General features: G+C 34.7%; 1 protein-coding gene across 11 annotated transcripts in view; it reads right to left on the bottom strand.

Annotated features, from left to right (window-relative positions):
- NBEA (neurobeachin) overlaps window positions 1–26,456 on the bottom strand; it is a 473,951-nt gene that overhangs the window by 59,072 nt on the left and 388,423 nt on the right. For all 11 annotated transcript variants that reach the window (XM_064645536.1, XM_064645533.1, XM_064645538.1 and 8 more), the window contains 3 exons: window positions 20,424–20,564; window positions 11,719–11,838; window positions 878–1,030 (listed from right to left, as the gene is read on the bottom strand). In XM_064645536.1, the coding sequence (XP_064501606.1) occupies window positions 878–1,030; window positions 11,719–11,838; window positions 20,424–20,564 (414 nt within the window). The remainder of the gene's footprint in view (window positions 1–877; window positions 1,031–11,718; window positions 11,839–20,423; window positions 20,565–26,456) is intronic.

Raw genomic sequence — 26,456 nt, 5'->3', positions numbered from 1 at the left:
TAGACAGTGCTTCAAATTAAATTGCCAAATTGATCAGAAAAAAATAGGACCAAACCAATACTAGATTTAAAATGTTACCACAAAAGCACTATTGGGAATAATGCATAAGCTGAACAGTTCTGCAGCTGAATAGAAAACCATAGCTTACCAAAATTATAGTCCTGACTCTATAAGCAAGACAAGCAATATGCATTTTAAGGAAGAACTATTTCCAGAACAGAACCATAAATTGAACTACTGCTGACTAAAGCATCAGAATATACCTTGCTATTCCTAAAAATTAATAAAAGAATACATATGTATTAACTCTATCAATAATAAAATAATTATCCAACAAATGAAGGAGAAAAAGATAAAACATAAATGTTCTTTCTGCTTAAATTCTGCAGGCCTTGTAATAATTTACATCAGATCAGTTCTTTTGCAAAATTTCTTCAGGGACTGCAGTTGTTGGCTTATGTTCACATTTCTACACTTCCAGTTCATCTCTGATGAACAGGAAGTGCATATCTTCAGGCGAATAAGGAATACAAGATGTCTTGCAAGATAACAGCCTTTATAGTAATCCTTTATTTTTTTAATGTAGAAGGTGGTGAAGAGGGACACACAAATTTTTTAGGCTATCTTGTACTGTCCCACTCGTGCCCATCTGATGCTCTCTCAAGAGAGAGTAAATAACTGAATTTAACTTTCCATAATTTGGGCACATGTAAGGAAAATCCACTGTAAAATAAAGGGTTCTGTCAAGCAAGGCAGACTTCAAATTCTCCTTCACTTTTTACTTTATAAATCTAGTCCTAAAGAGATGAAAACAGAATTAGGTTAGCTTATTAAAACACGGAACCCCTTACTTAGGTTAAACTAAAGTACAGCTTACCATCCTGTTGATACGGACAAAGTCTTCGGGCTTCTTGGCCCATGGAGGGAGATCAACATCATTCACGACAATTTCATCTTCCCTGATTCCCAGATTATAGCCATTACTGTTGACAAACATCTCTGGTAGGTAGTAAAATTCTGGAATTAACTCCTAGCAAGGAGAAAACACACAATGAGACTTCATATTTATACAGAGATGTTGAACGGTGCTCCCAGAATCAGTCTCCTTTGTAGTACACATTAAAGCATTCATGGTTTTGTTTGAGTCTCTGTGCACTTGTTTTAAGAAATTTTATAATTTGTTTTCTTGTACTTACAGTCAAACTTCTTTCTCATAACAAAATATTCAATCTTTGTTTTCCCCATACCTGTTTTTACGAAAAGCACAACTTTGGAAAAGCAGTGCATATCATAAGGGAGGACCTCTTCAGAATAACAGATATAAGCAACTGTATGCCAGGCCTTCAATATGAAAATAGATTGGATTTTTTAATCAAGATTTAACAAAAATACTTAAAAAGTGAAAAAGTTGCAGATATAACACTGTCTTGATTTTAGTTTCTCTATATTTTTAATTGCATAAGAAAAGGTGGCAATTTGACTACTTATATAAAGAAAAATAACTCGGGATGAATGATTTTTTCTACTCTAAGAAAACTTCAAAAATACACGGAGAGAAAGATTTCAGTACAACAAATGCCCTTCAAACAGATATACATGATATTTAAAATGTGAAATATAGACTAGCATATTTCATGTGAAATATAGCATAGCAACTGCATAGCAACGGTTATCTGCATAGTATAATACATTACAGATAAGTAAGGATGTGAAGTTATTCCCAATTTCCAGAAGAGCTAAATAGAAATTCATTTTGACATAATAAATATTGCTATTTTTTGCTATTATTTTAACAGTAAGTATTGAACTGCAATAACAACAGAAAAGCTTTAAAGCTCACTATCTCTTTTCTAATATCCAGATATAGATTAAATTCACCAAATTACATTGTTAAAAGCATTATGGCCTTCAGTTGTGTAACATGATCAAAATTGTTGACACAGCACCTGAAACCTGAATCTCTTCATGGGCCTTTCAAAGGCTGCAGACATGCAAAGAGTAAAAAAAAAAATCACTGCAGACACAAACTTATCTAATTAAATCTGATTTGCAACTCCATAGAGAAGAGAGAAGTTAAAGTATAGATGGTCCTTTCAAATTCATTAAGTAAAAAAAAAAGTGTACTTGTTACAATTTTAAGCATGTTTAGAGAGGCAGTTTAATTGCTTCTTTACATCATTTTAATACACTACAGTTTGAATTCAGATTAGACTAAAATGCAGTGCCAATTAATATCTAACCAGTGCAAAACACTAACCAAGTGAGACATCACTGAACTTGGATAGCTCATTATGAAACAATCTTCTATTCCAAAAAAAAAAAAAAAAAAGAAATTACTACATGCAGTAAGTAATAAAACAGCAGCTAGAGCAAAGCCAAAGTAAAAATAATCCTGAATATTCTATAAGGTTAAAAGAAAAAAGATTATTTTCCTGACAATCTTAAGTTTTATTATATACATCTCTAATTTATTCAGGGTATTTCTAAAAGCAGTCTTACCCCCTTTTCCCCAAACAGGATTCGCTAAGTCTCAGGTTCCAGAAGAAGCTTTTCAGTTTGCTCTAATGAATCCCAAAGAAGAATGAATAATCCTCACAGTTGGAGAAAACTATACAGTAATCTTTCAGGAGTTCAACAAATTATTACTAACTCAGGACTAAGAGTAGGTCACAACCCAACATATGCTACCACAGAAATTACTGATAAACTAAGATCATTACCTTAAAAAAAGAAAAAAAAAAAGGAAAAACTCATAAGGACCTCAGAATTATGAAATATGAAAAATTCAAAATTAAATTAAAGGCCAATATTCAAATGAAACACAATTTATTACAGAAAAAAAGTAACCAAATTTTGTTTCTATTTTGTATAAAAGCCTTGAAACACATACCACAGAATTTTAATTATTATTGATCTCTATTCAATATGGTGGCATACTAACCTGTAATGTCACAGGAAGCAAGACTTTTGATTCCATCAAAGATAAGTTTCCTTTTTCAGTTTTAAATGTCCTAGCATGTAATTGTGGACTTTTACACCTAACATACCTGAAAGATTTGTGCTACCCAGAGACACATCTAGTGTTTAACTCAATTCTACTAACCTTTCGGCTTCAGGGGCATCTTGAAACAAAGGGATTTAAGTCACTGAGTATTTTAATGGTATTTCCATTTAGTAATTTTATCTTTGTTGCTCTTTGCTTTCAGTATAATTTAATGTTCCCTTGTCTGGTATAGCAGAAAACATAAACAGAATAAACAAAAGTATATTATTAACTTTCTTCATAAGATTTATTGTGTTGTGTATGTTTAGTTGAAACTGTCTTATTCCTGTGCTCTGGAAACTAACCAGTGCCAGACTTATAAATCCTCTTCAAATAACACCCTCTCTAGAACCCTAGTAATTTCAGTTACACATCTCCTGGTAAGGTTTTTTTGGTATTTTGTTTGTTTGTTTGTTTTTTCTTTGTCTGTTTTTGTAGGTTTTTTGTTGTTGTTTTTTGGGGGTTTGTTGGGTTTTCTGTTTCATTTTTTAGTCAAAGTAACAAAACTAAACATAATATTATAGAAAAATTAATAAACATGCTGTGTTATAGCCTCAGCATTCTCTCCAATGTTATTTTTAGTGCAGCCTACAATTTTCTTTGCTTATTTGAGTACTATTTAGCATGAATCAAATGTTTTCTTGAAATATGAGCAATGTCGCATGTGACCTTTCCCAGATACTTACATATTTCCCATACTTCGTATTAACCATTCAGCTTTCTGTGGTAACATTCAATATTCCTCTAGTCATTTTGCTGTCTCCACTATTGACTAGACTAAGAAACCACAGCACTTAAAAACAGCTCAGATAAATAAATCCTTTTTCATTTCTAAAGAATGAATTAATATATACTAAAACACAGACCTGCTGTGAAAGCCCGTGGCACGTGGTATATATGAACTTGTTAACATTTGGAATCATCTTCAAAATGTGTATTTAGCTACTTAGAAGCATAGAAAATACAAATAACGTAGATAAGTATCATAGAAAAGTTTGGTTTTATGTGTCCAATTTTTATTCTGCTGTGAAAAATTAAAGCAGCTGTCTCTTCTATCTCATGCCAATAGTAGGCACTGGCTGGGGATTGAAAGGCCAATATTCCCTTCCTTGGGGCCCCTGAGCATGCTTTGCTAGGAGAAGTATAAGCTGGGAGAAGGAGAGAGAGGAAGGATTAGCAAGGACAGTGAGGCAACAAGGATGGAGCTTGAGAGGTTGCTGTGAAAAGGAAGGAGAAGACAGGAGTGACTCTCAGCAGAGATGATAAGATGACAACTGGGGCCCAAGAAGCCACTGAAAGTTGCAAGAAAAAACACAAGAATGCAGGAAAAAATAACATCAGCAATGGCTAGAGATATTTTCAAAAAGTATTTACATTTTTCTCAGCTAAAGTTTGGGTTTTCTTTGTTTCACAAATGGCTATGTGCCAGTTCATATTCTAATAAAGATTATGACAAGAGAGAGCCAGCTCTTTTAGTGCTTTTCCTTATGGATAGGAAACAAATACTCAAATAAATAACTGCTTCAGGGTCACATTTAGGGAGGTGACCTTGTCCAATCCTCCATTCCAGATGAGGTTCAGCTATGCCATCTATCCTGCAAGATATCTGTCTACCCTGTTGTCCAGAATTTGAGTGACAGTAACTCCACAATCCTTCCATCAACTGACTTCAGTGCTCTTCATTTGAAGAAGTTTTACCTAACAACTGGCTTGAATCTTTCATTACACAATCTAAGTCCATTTTCCCTTGTCCTAGCTATCAGTCTATCCCAGATACAGAGAATAAATTACTATTTTCTCTTTGCATAGTTTATTAAATGTTTGAAAAGCATTATTCTACCAGCTCTACAGTCTTTCAGCTCCTAAAAGTCTAAATGAAAGACAATGATGTATTGCTCCATTGCTAAGTTTTAGTTAGAGAAGTGCAAAATATAGTTTCAAACTCCCCAAACTATCTAGCAGAATTATTGCTAAATGCTGTATAACTTTATTTACTCCTATATATACTTTAACCTTATTATATTTTATCACATGCTGATCACACAGAAGCCAAAATAAATGCTTTTATCAACCTCTGTAGTCTTTCGATCGGAGATTGAGATTGCATACTTTTCTGACAGCATCTGTTATTTTTCATTCATTTAGCACAGAGTGTAATTTGTCAGACAACATACATTTTACAGATCACCAGCCTCATACTTTAGAAGGGTCATTGTTAAATTCACCTGAAGATAGGGACAAGGAGACTCAAAAATTAGGAGGAGAAAAATGTATCTCAGGGATGATATTTACACAAAGGGATAGCCCACAGAGGACCTTCTGTCTCCCAATCCGCTTTCCTCTTGACAGACAGAATAGTTGATAACAGAATTCTTAAAACTCCTATTGCACCTTCAGTGGCACTAGTGGTAAAAGGTCAATGAAAAGCCAGGTCTATGCAAAGGAATGCTTGTTTGAAGCTACTGTGACCTTGAGAGGTTTATGTTTCAAGATACCAATGTTCATGAAAAACAAACCTCAAAGTATTTTCTTACTACAATACACACACTGTGCCATCCAGTGCAAATCAAGACATGAAGGAAAATACATATAAAAAAAACTTCCATGAAAAAGACCTTCCCCATAAGTTATATCATTTTGCAGGTATAAAATGAGAGAATGCAAAGAAAGAAGACACAGAAAACCAACGTTTGGTTTCTTTGCTCTTGCCAAAACATATCAAAGGTTCTGAATAAATCTTTCTGAATACATAACCTGACATGGGTAATTTCTTACCACAAGAAATATCTAGGGTTCAAAGAGTTAATAAAAATAGGGATTTTAGTGATCTAAATCTATTTGTAGTACTTTCTGTCTAGTTGTCCTTGATATTTCACAAACTGGTAACCTCCTCTGCTCTCCTTTCATTCACACTTCTGATAAGATAGGTTAGCTTTCTATCATTTAATAGTCAGCTACCTTTCAAACAGCTCGAGAAGCTTGACTTTTCTCAGGTGAAGAATGATGCAGTAAAGCTACTGAAGGATGAAAAAAAAAGGTAAAATGAATATTATAACAGACATTTCTTGTCTGTAAATGTGATATCTAGTTTATTTTAATAGCTATACTAAAACCCCAAGGTATAGTTAACAGTATTATATGCCTTGTGTCCTCATATAAGAAAACATCCCCCAAATGCATTTTCTAATTTACAAGCCTGTGACAAATCCAAACTGCTGAGAAATTAAACTTTAAAAATATGTCTTCAGGTGATAGAGGACCACTATTAACACTATCATAATTGTACACCACTTGCATCAAATCTGACGTTTGTGCTTAATATGTTTTGCTAAGGGTATACCATTTTATGGCCTCCCAATGAAATAAAATCCAACCCAGACGTTTTCACTTTTCTAATATAATTCACTTCAAGCTTTTAAAGCTGCCATTTCTTTTTCTTTCTTTCTTTTCCTTCCAAAAGGTTGATCCTCTGGCATGCATTAATTCCACAAGAGTCTAGTACTGGGTCAATGAGTCAGTCATGAGTACCTCCATTAAGCATTAATTCACACTAAGGCACCTTAATGACATTTTGTCAGAGCTACCTTTCTAACTTCTAAACAGACTATTCAAAAAGTAATATAACAAGTTTGAGAGGCATTAAGGAAGATTAGTGCCTTAACAGGAGGCTCTGGGGAAGTCAATATTAACAAAAACTGCAGCAAGGGGGAGGTGGAAAGGAAAAAAAATGTGAGAGCTGACTGGCCAACTTATGGTCATTTCCGGGTGACTTGCTTCCTCAAAGGTCACCCCATGAATGTTCATTCTTCCTCCAGCTTGTACTGATTATCTTGAGAGAAGGTCGATGTTGATAAAGGGAGACACAATAAAATAAATTGTTATCCAGGTTCTCCCTTGTGTGTTACCACTCTAACATAGCACATACCGTATTAATTCTGTTTCATCCACTGTAGGTGAACAAGTTTCTTTGAAAATGAACCAAAACAGCCCAAGTATAAGGAACAAAATGGTCTAAGTATATCTTTAATCATCCATTGGGCAATAATCTATCCTACACTACATTTTTCAAAGGTGGTCTACCTTTTGCCACAACTCAAGATGCCAGAATTACAGCTGGGTTTTTAGGCTGATCAAACTACTGCCACAGCCCTGTTTTCATTAGCTCAGTGTGAAGTAATTTAGTTCCAGAGGAGACTACACAGAGGTAGAGAGGGAAGGAGGGAAGGGAAAGGGAGAAAGAGAGAAACAGAGAGAGAATGCCAGAGAGGACACATGCATGTGAGAAAAGGAGCCAGACTCAAAAAATTGCAGCTTCCTAAAGAGATATATATTCTTTTGCAAATGTCAAGTATTTGGTTTTTAAATTTTAATGCAGAATTTTGTAATAGTGGTTTGAATGTATTTTTAAACTATATCAAGGTCGCAAAAGGACTCTGTCGTGGAAAGTGTCTGCAGTGCTTAAAAAAATCTCAATTTACTTCAGCACTGACTTAAGCATTTGAGGATAAAGTGACTCATATTCCTCTTTCTTAAAAAGTAACTGATGAAAAAGACCATCAGATTTTATTTTCCTAAAAATTAATTTAAAAAGTATTTTTTAAATTAGACCTTGCTAATAAAGAATTAAGGCAATTCATATGACTATTTAATATAGTACTTGAAAGCAAAAATTGTGGCCAACTCACTGTGCACAGCAATGAGGAATGTCAGATTAATCCCACACACTGTTTTAAAATTATTTCATAACCTCTGCCACAGTAATTAATGAGGTTAGTAAGATCAGAGATTAATGTACTTAAAGCAGCTTAGATGAATTTCAAATGTATGATAAGGAATACATGAAAGATGAACACTTGCTAGTCTGAACAGTTTTCAAAGTGTACAACTTTGATGGGTAGCCTGTATTCCATGTACTAAATATTTACTATAAAGACTCGAAAAATCTTAAGGATGGGAAAACAATTTACAGCATGTATATCACATGGGAATCCACACTGCCAACCCTCTTCCCACATTTATAACTGCATGTAGAGCCAGAAGAAGCTACACAAATATGCTAAAACTTTTAACAGAGCACGCCTCCTCTTTTGCATACTCTCTACTTTCTTACAGGAGTCCTGGAGAATATTAGAAGTTTCCAGACTGCTGGACACGACTTTTTGAATGATTTCTACTGTCAGAGCTGAAGCTCTTCTGTTGTGCAAGACAGTGGATGTTGCTCTTAGGATAGTGGCAAAAATAAGTAGAGATTTTGAGGGGGTTGCCTGGTGGTTCCCCAAATCTCACTGCTTTTTAAGTCCCTGAGAACTGGATTAAAATGTTTGAAAAGTCTGTAAGGCATTCCAAGCAGTAGCACAACAATCTGAAAAAAATGAGGTATTTGTATTAGCAGTAACAGTTCAGTTTCCTATCCTTTTGCAGAATGAACTTCAAGGCCTCAGGGAAAAGTTGGCCCTGATGTCATGGCATTGAGAAATGTAGTTCATTAAGATCTTAAGCAACAAACAACAGCAACAATTAGCTGCTATACTCATTCTTGATTTATCGCTAAGAAACACAGACTCTGCAAACAGAAAGGGCCTAAAGGGTCAACTAACACATTCTCTTGCCAATTCATGATTGTCCCTGATTCTTTTCCAGTGCTTTGCCAATCTACTTACAAAAGAAACTTTAGAAATAAGGGGTTTACTACTTTCCCTTGTGAGGATATTCAAATTCAAAGAATACTCAATTTCACTTTAACTTTTCATACTTTGTTGCTTGGGTGAGCATTCTTCCACTCTGATCCCTTTCCTCTGAGGTTTACCTCTTTGTTCCTTGACAAACAATTCTTCTCTCTTTCATGTTTCCATATTTCATAGCATTTATGTATCTTCACTCTTAGACATTAATTACCCCATACATACACACTTTTTTTCTACTTGTATCCAACTCCTTAAACACATTTGCTGCTCTTCTTATGGCTCTCTCCATTTTGGGTACATACTTCCACTAGCTGGCTCCCGCAAAGAAAGCACTAAGCATTTGCTTTATCCAGCATGAATGCATACTAAAAATTGGACAAGGAAAAGGAAAATAACTTGTGTTCTCCAAGAACATAATATCTCTGAATGAATGACTAATCAGACTGTTTTAGGGGGAAATTAGATGCCATGAAATATTCTAGTTGCTATAAGCTAAGGATAAAGCTTTGGTCTCGTGATAAGCTTTCTGTCATCCTGTTGATCTTACAGTTTCCTTGTTAAACTGAAGACAAAACAGCAGTGCATTGACATATATTGCTTAGGCTACTGAAGTGTACCTCAGTGGACTTAACAGATGATGCAATACATTGAATGCTGGTATTAAATCTCCTCTAATTTCTACTTGTTTTTATTTTTTACTTTTTTTTTTTTTTTTACTTAGATAGGTTATTAAGGCTTTCTATTTGTTTTAGCATTACTTAAAGATTCAGCTCATTTTTTGAATCTGCTTTTGTTTATCTATTTTTATGTTAAGCTGAATCAACTAATAATAAATCAACTCAAGGTTAATTTCTAAACCCACCTTCTCTGTATCTTCACTGATTAATAAACACATATTTTAAGCAGCATGTTTAATCCCTAAAGTATTCCTGAACAGACAGGTCAGGGAAAATATGGAGAAAACATTTATTGGCTAATATACCTCCTCTATGCCTTCCATATTAGATTTTTTGTAATGACTTAGATCCAAGAAGTATTTCTCTTTCGAACTGTGTAACTGAAATGTATATATATATATAAATCTGACTCTGGGGCTCTATAGTAGATTGCCAAATGTATTCTGGAACACACTGTTTGACAATCTTTCCCCCCAGTGGAACTCTGACCCTTAATTGTTACTATTTTACCCATTATTCCAAAATCTCTTTTTTAAATTCAATGACATTAAAGTACATAGCTACCCCACTTCTTCACCTTTTGCCTTCCTTTTCTGAAGGTATCTGTTTTTTTAATACCAATACATTTTGCAATGCAGCTGTTATCCATCCATAATTCCTTCATCCTTGTAATACCTGGCAGCAGCAGTTTAAACTACCCCACTTGGTTCACAAGGCTGCTGGTATTTTCATACAAACATTTCAGTTCTTTGTTTTACTGAGAACTAATCTGGTTGCTAGTTTAGGAACAATCCTTTCACTAATTATATAGCCTAGCTAAATACCATCTCTCCGTCTGTCCTCAGATATTCCTTTATCTTTTGCAATGCCTCAATGTATTTAACTGCCCTCCTCCTGTGTACTAAAGCCAGACAAGAAGATTACAGTCACTTCCAACTGTCTTCCCTTATTCCTCAGTTTAAGGCTCTTATCTTTTGTTTGAGCCTCACTCCTAGGAAGTCACTTTTGCAGATATTCTAGTGGAATTCCAGGAAAACGAGATTTCATTGAAAGGGAAAAATTAAAATGTCAGCACTTTGAACATATAACAAATATAGTAGATTTTACCTCAAATTCCTTCCAAATTAGGAAATTTCCTAATGCACTTAAAATATTGTGATAGCACTTAAAATATTATTGACTTCCAGAGGAACATGAATAGATAGGAAATAGGTTGTAGGAGGTCCAGGTCAGTTTCTTTTCTTTAAAAAGTATTTTCTCCCACATGTTGAGATGGCTATACAATTTACAATTAGTTATTCTAACTAGTAACTAAATAATAACAACATGGTTTATCCACATACACTTCGGAAACTGCTAGAATTATTTATGGAAACATGAGCTCTGGAATAAAATAAATCAACAAATTTACTTTTTTGTTTGTTTTGTTTTTTTTTTCCAAGATAAGCAAAAAATATAATGGCAATATGACCTTGACTTTATAATTTCCTAGTATGAGTGGCAGTATAAAAATAGAAGAGAAACATATTCACTGTAAAAAAAGTTTTTTTTTAAAACAGAGCAATTTTAGGTATAGTGCAGCCTTTGCCTACCTTATTACTAGAAAATGAGACTCGAGAAAGGACCATATTATTCAAAATATTACTAGATTTTGGGTTCTTTCTGATAAGGTTTCATGTATATGAACAATAGCCCTTTGTATTTAACAATAGGTAAGAAAAAACAACAGTAAAATCATCCTGCTCTCTGGCTGTTTCTGTATATCGTGTAGAAGTTGTTTTAATCTAATGTGTATTGTTGCATAATATCCCCAGGCACTTTCAAGTAAAAGCTAAAGCTGTACAGAAAAGCCAACATTTTAAATGGGTCTTGTCATTAATGCTTTATTAATTGCCCCAGGCAATGCAAACCCAGAGCTAGGCAAGCTATAACAATATGACACTTTAAGGTCAAATCCAATTCCTGCTGTGTTTTATAGAGTGGGCCAAATATTGAGTTAACAGCAGGAAAGAACAATTTATTGGGCTTTTCTCCATCTCCTGATTATCTGATCTAAATTAAATCAGTTAGGTTGTTTTTCTCTAAAAACAAAACACCTTTTGTCCACTCAGCTTCAAAGAATCTTTGATTGTTTCTGTTAGAACAATAAACTTTAGTAACATCTATTTATTTACACTGTACCTAGTATACTAAATACAAAGAAATTAAAATATATAAATATATAAAAATAAAATAAATATAGCATCCTCTTACCTAAAACTAAGCACCACAAATGAAAATGCAGATTTATCTATTTATTTGATATATATATTACCTTCACATCTGAGGTATCTCTTTGGCTGTTCCTCCATGACCTGGCTACTGAAGAGAAGGTTCGATCTGGGTGGTCAAACTTGCCATCATTTGCATTTAGAAAGAATGTTGTAAAGGGCTCCTGTAGTTAATGAAATTAAGACAGATTAAGAAAACAGTACAAGGAATCATGCAGCAGGTTTCTGTCAAACTCCAAATGCCTTTTGTAGATCAAAATACTTCATAAAGGCAGAAGAAAAACATGGCACCTCATAATTATATGTATGCATGGGTATCTGCACTGAACACCTGAATACATTTATTGGCACTAACACATTTTGCACACACAAATCTTGAGTTCTCTTCTATAACACTAATTACCCACCAGTAGCAGACCCATGTAGCTCAGATCCAGTTCACAGTGACTTCCTACTTCATTGCTACCACCATAAACACACTCTGTGTTATTTATATAACTGTGCTTTGTTTACCCCTTGTATGTTGGTATGTCAAAATAAAATCTTTAAAAAATCCCCTCTCCTAATCTTCCTTTTCATTTAATTGAAAGGACCTCAGTATGTTCCACTTTGCCTCATGGTGAGTAGAATGGCTCTATAGCCATTATGAGGCAGACTATGGTTATAGGAAACCTAGCTTCATCATTACTTTGGGGCAGAGACAGATTAAATATTCAGAGTCTTTAGTTTTGCTAATTCTATCTGAAACCACGATCCCAGTAGTTACTAAATGGAAACAGCTACTAACTTCCGGGGAAGAAGAGCTCAAGTCTTAGACAGTCTGGATAACCCATTTTCATGTCCCCACATTCCACTGCAGGGAAGGAGTTAACAGAGGACCAAATCTTTATTTGACCTGAATACTGAGATCATTGCCAGCTACCTGGTTTTCCAGCACCACTCCATTAGCTCTCTTATTCAACTGTATATTTAGCAATATGTCTAGAGAGATGGAAGTTGCTTCTTCCTCTTTGCCAAAGTCTCCTGGGGAATGTTTTAAACAGGGTCCCTTTTACCAAATTCACACCCAAATTTAATTCCTTACATATCCTGATCATTTGGAAAGTTTGTTAATCAAAGCAGTTCATAATTAGCAGATCACAATTGGTATTACACTATTATTCATCTATTATTTTGATTTTATTCTATATATTAATACCAATTGTGATTTATTCTATTATGAACTGTCTTCTGATTAACAAACTTTCCAATGATCAGATATGTAAGGAATTAAATCTTGGGTGTGAAATTATCAGGTAAAAGGGACCTGTTTAAACATTCCCAGGAGACTTTGGCAAAGAGGAAAGAAGCAACTTCCATCTCTCTAGACATATTGCTAAATATACAGTGAATAAGAGAGCTAAGAGAAGAGGAAAATGCAAGAGGGAATTCAGACGTCTAGAGACCGTTGTTTCTCTATCTTTACTCCATGTCTTCCCAATTACACAACAGTCAACACAGGCTATTTTCTTTCAAAGAAGAAAAAAGTTTATATTTTTTTCTCTAAATGAGAAATGATGTCTTATTGACATCATATTGACATATGACACATGTAAGGGAATAATTTATATTTGAAAAAAGATTTCTTCTTCTTAACTTCCAATGTCTATTGGTGCAAATATGGAATTGATTTCATTATAATAATGCAAGACATTCTACTGCTAATTAAATGGTTGAGGTTTTTATCCATATTTTTTTCCTCTTAAAACACTGGGAATTTGTTTTTAAAGTACAGATTCAAAAGAATAGGATCTCATAACTATAATTTCATCAGTGCACTTATTCTAATCAGAGAATCCTAATATGTGTTAAATAATTAATTAAAATAATTGAATTTAATACAAAATCATCACAGTATAATTACTTATTGGAGGACCCCAAATCCCATTGCAAACAATGACTTCGTTTGCACTCGTAAATATTGAAAGACTGTGGTGAGGAAGAGGTTTATAATTTAAACAGAATATTAAAATTTAACAGTAGCTCGACTAGGTGAGTAGTATAAACTACCACCACGAAATGAAATATTGAAAGAAAATAAATTAAGTTTTTATCAGATTTTACAGTGCTCCACATAGTGAATTTTATGTAAAATATAAATGAAAATGTGCATGCTTCAGACCCAGAACTATGAAATGGACAACAACATACACAGGAATTAGATTATTCTAATTTACCTTAAAATTCTATTAATATTATAATTTTAACATTAAATTTACAGTTTTTTAATATTACAATTATTTTGGTTTTAACTGAATTCCTCCTCCAAATTACCTATATATATTTGCAATAGCAATTATGCTATTTTTGCTAGCTTGCTTATACTGTTGTTGATCTGAGTACAAATAATTTAGTCTTCTACCAACTCCTACCTATCATTTTTTTTTAATAAGATACATGTAATTTTTGTGAATATTATTGTGGAGCAGACTGTGGATCATTGCTGAGGTTCTGAAATCAGACGCAATTGATGGATTTAAAAAAAAAAGAAACCAGAAACCAGAAAAATGATGTAATTACAATAAATTATGTAAAAATATTAATCCAAACTTCTATGAAAATATTATTTTAAGCATCTAAGACAAATACACAAAAGCAATAACATTCATAATCAAGGATTAAACTTTTAGCAGCTGAGCACTATTATGCTATCCTGCCATGGCCTGTTGTGCCTATCTTTTTGGATTTTTAATCAGTAGCAGAAATTCAGAGCTTTCACTGGCTTTATCTCAGACCTCTCACATAATTTTAAGGTAATTTTTATTCTCTGGGAAGTCAAGTGCTTATATTATATAAATATAATTCATATCTGTATTCAATATACTCATTTAAATACTGTTATTCTATGATACCGATTACTGTCATTTCATGTAAAGGTTTTGTTGCTGTGAAAGCTATAAAGCTGCACAATGTTTTCATTATAACTCCATCTCACTCGTTCAAATATTCTGAATAAAATTCATGCCTTGTTCACTGCCAACAAGAAGAGAAATTTGTGGGGTACTTGATTACATTGAATACAAGCTTGAGCTTTGAGAACAAGGAATTTTTCAGTTCAACAGCACTTTTCTCCCTCCATTCCCTTTTAACAGTGCCCAGACTCATTTGAATCATTTATTGTGGGAGTAGGGGAGGGAGGAGGAAGGGATGTGCTCATTCTAAGACATCCTATGTCAAACAAAAATGTCTTTTCAGTCATTTGTAAGAGGAGACAGAGAGAGTATGTAGGGATTTGACGGAGTGATGTAGACCTTTTGTCTGATATAGCTATGACTGTCCTGCTCAAATCTACCAAAAAGAAGACTCAGATTCAATCCTGTTTACCAGAGGACTTCCAGTACTTCTCACCTTTGAATCTCACTAAAAACTGGTTTTAGCTCAATCAGACCCGACTTATAATAAATCCAGAATTTCTTCTATCTTGTACAAATACTTAGTCATTGCAACAGAAACTGGAAAACAATTATTCTCTACAAACATCTTGACTACCATGTTGGAGAATCATGCTCCCTAATAGTGATATCTGTTTCAATAAAGATGCAACTGTTTCACACAAACATAACTTCTTCAACAGCAACTACTAAGAGCATCCAATTGTACCATAACTCTATCCTATTTCACCTAAATATCTGGAACCAGTGTTGATATTTACATTCTATATGATTCAAGCCAGAATTCATTCTTCTACCTTTCTTTTTCCTTCTGTCTACTTCTCAGGTCAAGTCACTGGAATATATGGCACTCTGATGTAGCATTCTTGATTTAAACCAAGTGCAAACAATCATTGGTTTAAACTATTCTGCCTTCTGCAACTTAAATATTCACTGCTCCAGATGGAAATGCACATGAAGCAAATTACTCTTGAACCAGGTGATAAGGTCACCAAGCCATAAACTATGAATATTCAATTTCATTTACAGAAAAATTGAACTATGTCAACAGAATAACACATCCCTTTCTAGAATACTTTTTATTCTGTTTGCTGGAGCAAACCTGTGAGTGATGTTTGCTCCTACAGGGTAAGTAGAATTTCTTGTGTTTACATGTAAACATGTGTAATGTGCAAAAATGTTTAATCATGGTTTCATTTCAGTTAACACCTGAAAGGAGGGAAAGGCAATATTATATAAATAATGGTTGTCTGTTGTTTTTTTAGCATTATTATTAACCTGTCTGAACAATATGGTAGACTTTCATATTCATTATTTCTCTCTGTAAAGTAGCTATCTAATCTTTAATATACTCTTCAACTTTGAAAGAAAGCTGATCATTTTCAATAAACAGTTGATTCTGGATATAAAGCTGTTCCTGGACATCATGCAGGATTCACCTGTAAATATAGCACTAAGTATTTCTAGGCTGTGGCTCAGTTCATGTCTTATAAAGCTAGTTAGAGGATTGTTGCCTGTCCTTTCAGAATTCTAGCATGATGTAGTGGTCTAAAATGTAAAATGGAATAGCTTAAATAAACATGTTCAGGTAAATTAAGAATCACAATTTCACCTCACATATGAATGTGTGCTTGCACACATGGCAAGGGGCTGCAGAGAAAGAGGGTGTACATATTATCTTGGTTTGTGAGAAATTCAAGGTCAGCTGTACAATCTTCAAAAGGGATCACAATCATTATGATATATGGCCTGGTGAGGTATGGCCATTGCTTATCCTGAAACTGGCTAGTGTTCCACAGAAGAGAAGGGAACATACCTGGACTTGCACAACTAACTCACAAAAAAAGGAAACATAACCATTTTAGATGCACTTGTAGCTCATAGCACCAATTAAGCAATACACCTTATTCTTTTAAGTGCAATGAAAGGCAGAAGAACAGAAATTAATAACAAAATTTTTGTATTTGCTGTAGTTACCTGTAGCTTCAAAATATATGCTGTCATTGTTGATTTTTTGAGAACATAATGAATAAGTAACTTTTAAAGATGGATTTTTACTGGACACTCTTAGCATACAAAAGAACTCAAGAGAAAACTGTACTACCAGTGAAAAATTTATTAGTGACAAAACAGAGGCAGAGATTGATGATATCAAAATCAATTATGCAGGACAGAACTGATGCTAAGGCACATGAGTTTTTTAAAAAACTAGCCTGATATGTGTATTGGGTTTGTGTGGCAAAGTTTTGGTAGTGGGGGGGCTATAGCAGTGGCTTCTGCTAGAAGTTGACAGGAGCTTCCACCATATCCAACAGAGCCAATGCCAGCTGGCTCCAAGACAGAACCATCACTGGCCAAGGCTGAGCCCATCACTTATAGCTATAGTGCCACTAGGATAACACACTTAAGAAGGGTCGGGGGAAAGACTGCAGAAGAACAACACTATACAGAGGAACATGTGAGAGAAATCACTCTGCAGACACCAAAGTCAGTGCAGGAGGAGAGGGAGGAAGTGCTCCAGGTGTCAAAGCAGAGATTCTCCTGCAAGCCTGTGGTGAAGACCACGGTGAATCAGGCTGTCCCCCTGTAGCCCATGGGGATCCACCATGAGATCCACCTGCAGCCCCTGGAGGACTCCACAGCAGAGCAGGTGGATACCTGAGGGAGGTCATGACCCCCTGGGAAGCTTGTGCAGCAGCAGGCTCCCGGCAGGACTTGTGACTGCACAGGGGATCCCACTGGAGTCCTGAAGTACTGCACCCTGTGGAAGGGACCCACACTGGAGCAGTTCATGAAGAACTGCAGCCTGCAGGAAGGACTCACTTCGGAGAAGTTCATGGAGGACTGTCTCCTGTCGGAAGGATCCCATGCTGGAGCGGGGAAGGGTGTGAGGAGTCCTCCCCCTGAGGAGGAAGGAGCAGCAGAGACAATGTGTGATGAACTGACCATACCCCCCATTTCCCATCCTCCTGTGTGAGGGAGGGGAAAGGAGCATGAGAATTTGGGAGTCAAGCCCAAAGAAGAAGGGACTGGGGGGGGACTGAAGGTGTTTTTAAGATTTGGGCTTGTTTTCTCACTATTCTACTCTGATTTGATTGGTAATAATTTAAACTAATTTCCCCAAGTCAAGTCTGTTTTGCCCATGATGATACCTGGTAAGTGACCTCTCCTCATTCTTATCTCAACCCTCAGGCCTTTGCTTACATTTTCTCTCTCTTGCCCAGCTGAGGAGGGGAGTAACAGAGCGTGTTTGGTGGGCACCTGATGTGGAGGCAGAGCACACCCACTACAATACATCAGATAAAGGAAAGGAACAGAGGGAAATACGAGGCAGATTATCACAGAATTGGTTCAGAAATAAGATATTAAAAGCAATGTTTGGAAGACAACTGACAGAAACCAGATTGCATCTGTCAAAGCCAAAAAGCAAGATGATTTTTAAGGTTTTGTGGCAATTACAAAATTCTCTCTCTCTATATAAACTTCAGAGTGGCTGAAACTTCCTTTGCTATTGCAAATACTGTTTCCTCCAATCCTAAGGTCTAGGCAGGCAGTTTCTCCCCTTGGATCCCCATTACTCTATATTGTTTTGTTCTGCTTCTATCTAGACTATCTCATTTCCAATTTACCTCTTGTCATAGTTTTTTTGTTTCTTTGCTTGCTCATTTTCACTTAATTTCTCTCTTTTTGTTTTCCCTTTTCTTTTATTCTTTGATCTACAGTCTTCTCCCATGATTTTAGATTCTATGCCTCTTACACTCTCAGTTTGTTGTCACTGTCTACCGAAAGCTCTACTGTAACACATCTATTCCCATGAATCTTCTCCAGTCTCTTAAAATACTGAAAACATTTTTCTGTCTGAATCTCTGCATCTCTTAATGTCACCTTTCTCTTCCTGTATTAGACTGTAATTTACCTTTTCTTACACAGTCTTCATCACAAACTTACACCAAAGCACTAGTTCAAGAAATTCACAGGCGTGAAATACCACTTTAACCTTCAGAAATCTGACCTAGCCTTATCTATCAGCTTCACTGGCACAATACCTTAGGATTTTTTATCCTTTATTTTATAGCAAAAAATCTCTCTCCGAGGATCACTATGACTTTATAATTTTTTCCTCTACACACATTTATTTTCAAATATTTATTTTGGGTTTCCACATGCAGCCTTATCCAGACTCATCATATTATTTTCTTTTTTCGTTTTCAAACTTTCCCCCACCTGTCTTCCTTCACTTCTGTTGTCTACTCCCATTAGAGATTGCTTTTCTTTGTTGGTCAATCATATTTAAATAATCTTTGAAGTACTTATGCAGGTGTACCCCTGTATTTAAGTTCTCTGTTGTTTTCGGCTTCTTTCCATCTGCATCCTCTTCTCTGGAAAGCACTGTTTTTCCTTTTCTGATTATTATTCTCACACATATTGTTTGCTCTAACAAATATAATTTGTCAGGTCTATACTGCAAGGCCATCAAGACAGAGACCTTGTACTCCTGCTCTTTTAGGTCAGAAAAGAAAGAGTGCAAGAACATCTACAGTAGTAAAAATGGCATTGCATTAACCTATACAGGAAATGAACACTTCTTGGTGTGTTGTACCTTCAGCCTGTAAGCAGACTTTCAGGTCCAAGAATTTGCTGCCTAGCAAGAGGATCTTTTGTTGAATAGCAGCCAAAATTAATAGATAAACATGCAAATAAAACTACTGCTTTTAATATACTTTAAGGCAACAAACAAGCACATGTGTGCCATAAAATGTATTCACAGTACATGAATAATTTAGCAACATTTATAAGGAATACAGTGATCACCCCACATAGGAGTGTAAACAACACTTAGTTTCCCATGGTTTAAGAAGTATATCCTGAACTCACAGACACATGAATTCTTCCCTTCTGAGCAGAAAAAAAGGACATCTCTAATGGAACCTGAGATGAGTGAAAACTCAGATATCAAGCTTTGTGTGGCTCTGTTTTGCTTTGTTGTGTGCAAAACATGCTTAGAATATACCTTAAGCAACACATTTTTATTGGCAGGGTGTACTTGAAGTTAAGTAATTACACAGTGACTCAATTTTTCTTTAATTCAGGTTTCTATGTGGAACCTTCAGTCTCTCATCAACACTCTATTCTGTAAATCATAGTGATAGCACGTAAGCTGAATTCAGATTCATTCCATCTTTGAAGTTTGGTCCCGTTCCCTAGATCTGATTTTGATGATAAGATTTAAGTATGAGGTTTCCAACACTGACACAGCAGTTTGAATTTAGAACCCACAGTTTTACATTTCTGAAAACTGTAGAGATAGTAATTCATTGAGTAGCATAGTTCATTTGCATAAAATATTACTCTATGCTGCTTTAATACAAAACTGGTTCTATAATTCCCTTCTCAATTTGACAATTTAAGGTTCTTTTTACAAAAGGCTTTTCTTTAATGTTGTATGCACCTGTCCCTAGCCAAAAATAATAAATTAATACATGAGTAGTATCAGATTTCAGTATTGTGTAGAGATATTTTTTTGGGAGGATTTAGTTTTAGATGCATTCTTCTCATTGTTTATGTCCTTATACCACCATAATTTTGTGTTTAAATTTATTTCAGATTGTTTGGGTAGGAAGGACCCTCTGATCACTACAAATTAATATTGTGATATACAGTATACCTAGAGAATTTCTAAGTTTTTAAGGTAGGGAAGAACAATGAGATTTTGATAGAAAGGTGCTTTCATTTAAAAAAAAAAATTGAAACAGTAGTTAGTGACAGAAAAGATGCTGTAGATAAAGATTTAATTACAACAACGATCCAGAAATACTTACAATACGAACAAGCCAAGCCAATGTAGAAGTAGATGTAGAGTAGTGGGTGTTGTAATGATAAGGTGGAGTCTGATCATCTTCCCATGTCTCATACCGTTCTGCATAGAAGACTGCTCTCTTTGGGTTCAAAGCCCCAATAGGCTGCAAAGTGATAAGAGGTCAAATATATTATCAGCTGAAGGGCAGCATGTCTGGTATGTCATAGGTTAATTCTGCATTAAGATTCACTACACAGGAGACTCTGCAACCAAACTTGTTCCATGCTGTAGTAACCCCTCCAGATTGCTGTAATCTTAGAATTTATTTTCAAAGACTTTGTGTACTAGAAGTCTTATGAGTTTCCTTATTTTAATTGACAAATATAAGTGATCCACATCTGCAAACTTTCAAGACCTTCTTGAAGTATATGTTATTTCCCAATTAGTTCAGTAACGTTATTCTGGAAATAGACTTCTAAAACTGCATTTAAAATGCATTGAGGCCAAACTAATATTTCTGTTGCTGTCATTCACCATAATCACACAGCTAATGAAAACTGACTTTTGCTCACAAAGGATACTTAGTAATGCGCAGTTCATGATGAAAAGATTTCACACAGAACTGCTGATGGTGTCTGGTGATCCTAAGCAGAAATACTTAAAAAGCATGCATAGTCCTGAGGACTGGATATACTTTCTGTCTGAACAAAGCCACTATTTACTGAGCAAAGCAAATAAGCTTTGTACTTGAAAACAATAGAATTTGGAAATCATTCTCAAATTCCAAGTCCATTGTGAGCAAACTTAACAGACAATCTATACAAATTAGGTAAAAAACAAAATATATGTAAGGCAGGAGTAGGAACTGTAGGTTTTGGTGCGGCTACTTAGGGAATACATGCATTTTATGAGTTTTTAACCCACTTTATCTCAGAAGTTTTTGCAAAATATACTTGTTATTAAGTGATACAAAAGTTACTTGTATAAAGAAAATACAGATTTAAGCTTTTGAAGTAAAATTAACCAAACACACGGACTTTACTACTTAGAGAAGAGCACACTTCCACACCAAATAATTGTATAAACTTACTATAATTTTTAGTGATTACTTGATTTGAAGTAATCAAAAGTTTAATTAGAATTTATATTATTAAGGGTATTAAAACTTGAGAAAAACATATACACAATGACTTTGCCCCTTTTCAAAATGCTAACAGGTATTCTTGCATTTTATTCCACCACATAATTTTTTCTGGTGAATTAAAATCCAAAGTAATTTGGAATGGAAATACCGGTACAAGGTCAAATCAGTGTGTTTCACTACATTACATATGTAAGTAAAAAATTGTAAAGCTACAAGTATTTTATTTTTTCAGCACTGCAATGTTTTTTGAGATGGCTGTTAAAAAGGCTGACATAGAACATGATGTTTTCTGGTTTAACAGTTTAGATCCTGTTTTTAAATAGTAGTGTGGTGAACACTTACATTTTAAAACATTGTAATTTCAGTATTTTTCACTTTAAACAGTCTGGATGCTTAATACTTCGCTGTGTCATGGAGATGCTAATATGTTTCTCAAATGTGTAAAATGCATGAGTAATCCCAAAGGATCAGTGTTATCTGGTGCAGATTGCACTGTGAGACCTCACAAAACTGTTGAAAAAGAATTATGAGCCATTCCCTAGCACTTTCCAGGCTTGTTTCCCAACTACTGGAAATAGAAAAAAATAAATATTTGCACTTTTGTCGTACTTGTTTTTGTTACACTTCCTGCCACTGTCAGGAAACCCACTGGCATTATTATAGCCTTTAAGTTGCCACTATATTGAAATGATTGTTCAACAACTTCCTTGAAAGACTGACTTATTAAAAGACATTGTTTTCCTATTACACTGACAAACTGTGTAGATCTATGAACACTTTGCTAAATTATATCAGGGCTCTGGGTTGCTTTGGGGACTGGATGGATCCTGCTGACATCACCCTCATTAAGGTACTGTGCATCCACTTCTCTGGCAGAACAAATTCCAGTCCCAACTGCATATTTCAAGAGCTAAAGCAGTAATTCACACCCTAGTCTGTTAAAAGGAAATGTTCACCCCCTCTGAGAAGGAAACACCAAATAGCGGATAAATTGGCAAGATTGTATTTTGTAATGGAGAAACACCCTGAGAATATTTTTACCTCCACTATGAAGGTGCATCTTACCCTGTGCTGCAGTGAATTTTGAGGCTACGGAAGACAGAGAAATCATCTGTCACAATATTATTGTACATATATGTTTGAAAGTGCAGTAGAAAATGAATATGGTAATTAATGCAAGATTGAAAATATGGAAAACTCCTGGCTTTTCAAAATATATTTGATGCTGATTAGAAGTCTTTCATCAAACAAGCTATGTGTTTTCATTATTCACTGTAAATTGACTATAGTAACAAGACCTGTGAGGCACAATTGATGCTCAAAAAATAATTACAAGGTATTTTATTTTATAGGCTAGCAACATCTTAATGATGCTTTAAACTATATCTTTAAATAACTTTTTTAAAAAAATATATTATATATATGTTTGTATTTATTTTAAAAGGTGCTTTCTATCAAAAATTTGACAATGATTTTCAAAGTCACATAAAATATTAATGCAAACAGCATTTTGTTTTCTAGGTTCTTCAATGAGAAGTATTATATTACTTTAAAAGTTAAAAGACATAAGGATGTACGATGGTTCATTCCCATTTTCATGTAAAAATGCCTGCATAAGTAGGTGAAATAATCTACCTTCAGAAGATAGACACATGTTCAATTGTATTAAATGATAAACCTGAAAAGCTGTATTCTTCATCATCATCAATATTCTTTTCAGAGTTAGAATATATTTTTTCTTTAAATTACTTTATGATTCATTTGAAGAAAAATTCTGAAATGCAGAAAACATCTGCTGAATAAAATGTAGACTTTAAGTGAAATACCAATGAGAGTTCTTGCATTGTACTGAAATTTTCATGGGAAAATCTCTGGGAAGAATCTTTTTTTCTGGGATTACCCTTCCTTGCACCCAGAGTGGAAGGAAAAGAAAGGAAAAGAAAGGAAAAGAAGAGAAGAGAGAGAAGAGAAGAGAAGAGAAGAGAAAGAGAAGAGAAGAGAAGAGAAGAGAAGAGAAGAGAGAGAAGAGAAGAGAAGAGAAGAGAAGAGAAGAGAAGAGAAGAGAGAAGAGAAGAGAAGAGAAGAGAAGAGAAGAGAAGAGAAGAGAAGAGAAGAGAAGAGAAGAGAAGAGAGAGAAGAGAAGAGAAGAGAAGAGAAGAGAAGAGAAGAAAAGAAAAGAAAAGAAAAGAAAAGAAAAGAAAAGAAAAGAAAAGAAAAGAAAAGAAAAGAAAAGAAAAGAAAAGAAAAGAAAAGAAAAGAAAAGAAGATGAAGGAAAAAATAAGTTAGATAGAGCTTGTCTTCAGCTACAAAGTCTCACCTCACCTTCTCAGGACAGATCCTGGATTGGATGAACTAGTGTTCTGGCTGGTAGCCAGAGATACAGATTAATTTCTCTCATTCCATGAAGTTTTATAGCATTCATGAGGAGATTCCTCAGGTATGACTATAGCTTGCAATACAAAGGTGTGCTGGAAGTTCCTCAGCTACTTCTAGAGGGGCTAGCATAAAAACACAGCTCCATTTATCAAGATGACAACTGGAATCCCAGAAGCGGTGCAACTGTCTCAATGCAGCACTGCATGGGGATGAAAGCTGAGAGCTGCCCATGCTCACATGACTCTACAGTTTCTAGTTCAGCATTACATCAGTTATCTCTGGCCTGTGGCAAAGTAATACAAGGAACAGCTGATCTCCCTTTTCTCTACAATCATGGAGACCCTGATGTGAACCATTTCTCTGCACATTAATGGAAAATGATAATGGAAAATGCTCCAATATCTAAAATAGCAGGGAGTAAATTCAGCAATGTCTGCCCTGGCTTCCTCAGCATTATCTTAATGTCCAAGTGGCAAAATGCTGTTATCCAAAGTAATGGTAATAGTTCATCCCTCAGTGGATTTTCTGTAAAGATTTTAAATCTCAGTTGTACAAACTAGCAACTAAACCAGTTTTACTCTGACAAAGCATGTGTCCTGCTAGATGACAAGTTCTACAGTAATGGTAGTCTCTCTCATTTCCTGTGAAATGTGTAGGGTATATAGAGTTTTGGTCACTTTTCCACAGCTTTACTATGCCTTTCTCAGCCCAGAAAGTCAACTACCTTGCTTTAATCTAATACTATGGCTATAAAATGAAGATAAATTTTGTTTATGGATCAATCCCTATATCTTCATATAATGGAAGAAAATAATTTTATTTCCATTTCATTGAGATTCTGCTGCTGCGTGCACTGATTAAAATGACTTGCACAAACAATACAAAGGCAAAGCTCAATCCATATACTGTGTCTCAGTCCATATCTTAACCATAAGACGGATACAGAAACTGAATTTGAGTCAAATAAATTGTTCCGAACATTAAATAAAAAATTCTTTCCATAATGTTTCATAAAATGTTTTTTCAAAACACACCATTTGCCTTTTTATTACAAAACCCCCTCTGTAAGGACTTAATATCAAATAGTATTAACTTTCCATAAAATAGTTTTATAGGATATTCTTTACTCCAAACAGATAAAACAACTCACTCTGTGACAATGCTTATTCATCCACTTCACTTCTGATGTACTAAAAGCTTCTGTTTGAGTTTATTTTAGATTTCTTTCTTCCATTCAAAAATAAAGTAAGTATTTACTTTAACATTAAAAACACACTACTATTAATGTAATTCTTTTTTTACCTGGCTAATCTCTTTAGACATCTGGCCTTTGACCAAGAGTATTGTCAATACATCTAGTGTTTATATCCACTGGACATGTTATGTTAGCTCATGTAATATTTACTGCTTTGCCAGCTATCTTCATAGAACTACATTCTCTCATGAAAGCAGAACTGAATGTAGCATCCTGTTTATCTAGTCACTGAAAGAGTCTGCTTATCTTGACTCTAATTCATGCAGCAGCTACTTTATCTGTTTATCTTTTTTTTTTTTTTTCTGTAGTGTACTGCACAAAATTTTAGGTGACTATAAAAGAATTATTGAACATGGCTTTATTTGGCTCTGGCTGAAAACTGACTGAGCTTTACCTGACTGCTTGCTTTTTTATTAAAAAACATCCACTGAACAACAACCTACAAGTAGAACATCTTAGGATGGTACCTTAAACTTAAAAATAAATCGTAATTTCATCCAAATTTATAAACAGCTTTTCTTAGGTGTACTGATATTAAGAGCAGATATCAATAATAACAGAGTTCTCGCAGATTCAAACTACTGAAGTTTCACACAGTAAATGAACTTTCTATTTAAGAAAATTGTGTTCAATTATGTGGCTTAAAATAAAAGAGAATTAAACTAGTTTTTCTTTTGATGTATGAGGTAAAGATAGAAGTTTAAGTTACAGAAGCCGATTTCATTTTTCCAGCAAGTGGCTCCTAATAAGCCCATAAACTCCATTCCACAGCATATACATTTTTGGAAGTATTAAGTGTGGTTGCCTTGAAATATTCACACTTGGATGTGTTCATTTGCATTATTACATTTAGAAGCCTTGGGGCTTTATCACTTCCTTTTCTTGAAATGGCACAGTAATAAGGAAAAGTGGTTATGCTTATCACCACCCATCAGTCAAATGCCTTCTATATTAACAAAACATAATTCTTTCCACTCTCTGAATGGGCGTGTGATGTTTCATACACATGTCAATATTAGTATTACTTTGCCTGGTGAAGAAATCATTTTATTTAACAGGATGTATGACTGGAAGTAAACGAGGAGAAATTCCCGTTTACACTTTAATGAGCAGGGACAATGCAGCATGTCAAAACCATGAGTTCACTATAATTTAGGAGGAAAAGTAATACAATTTTATAAAAAAAAAAACATACCACATTTTAAGTGTGTTGAACTCCACAAAAAATCAGTGTACTGTAAGGGCTGCATACATATTTCCTGGACTAATGATTGATATC

The sequence above is a fragment of the Pseudopipra pipra genome, chromosome 2 (assembly GCF_036250125.1).
Source record: "Pseudopipra pipra isolate bDixPip1 chromosome 2, bDixPip1.hap1, whole genome shotgun sequence".
NCBI lineage: Eukaryota > Metazoa > Chordata > Aves > Passeriformes > Pipridae > Pseudopipra > Pseudopipra pipra.
This window is presented reverse-complemented; position numbering and strand designations above follow the sequence as displayed.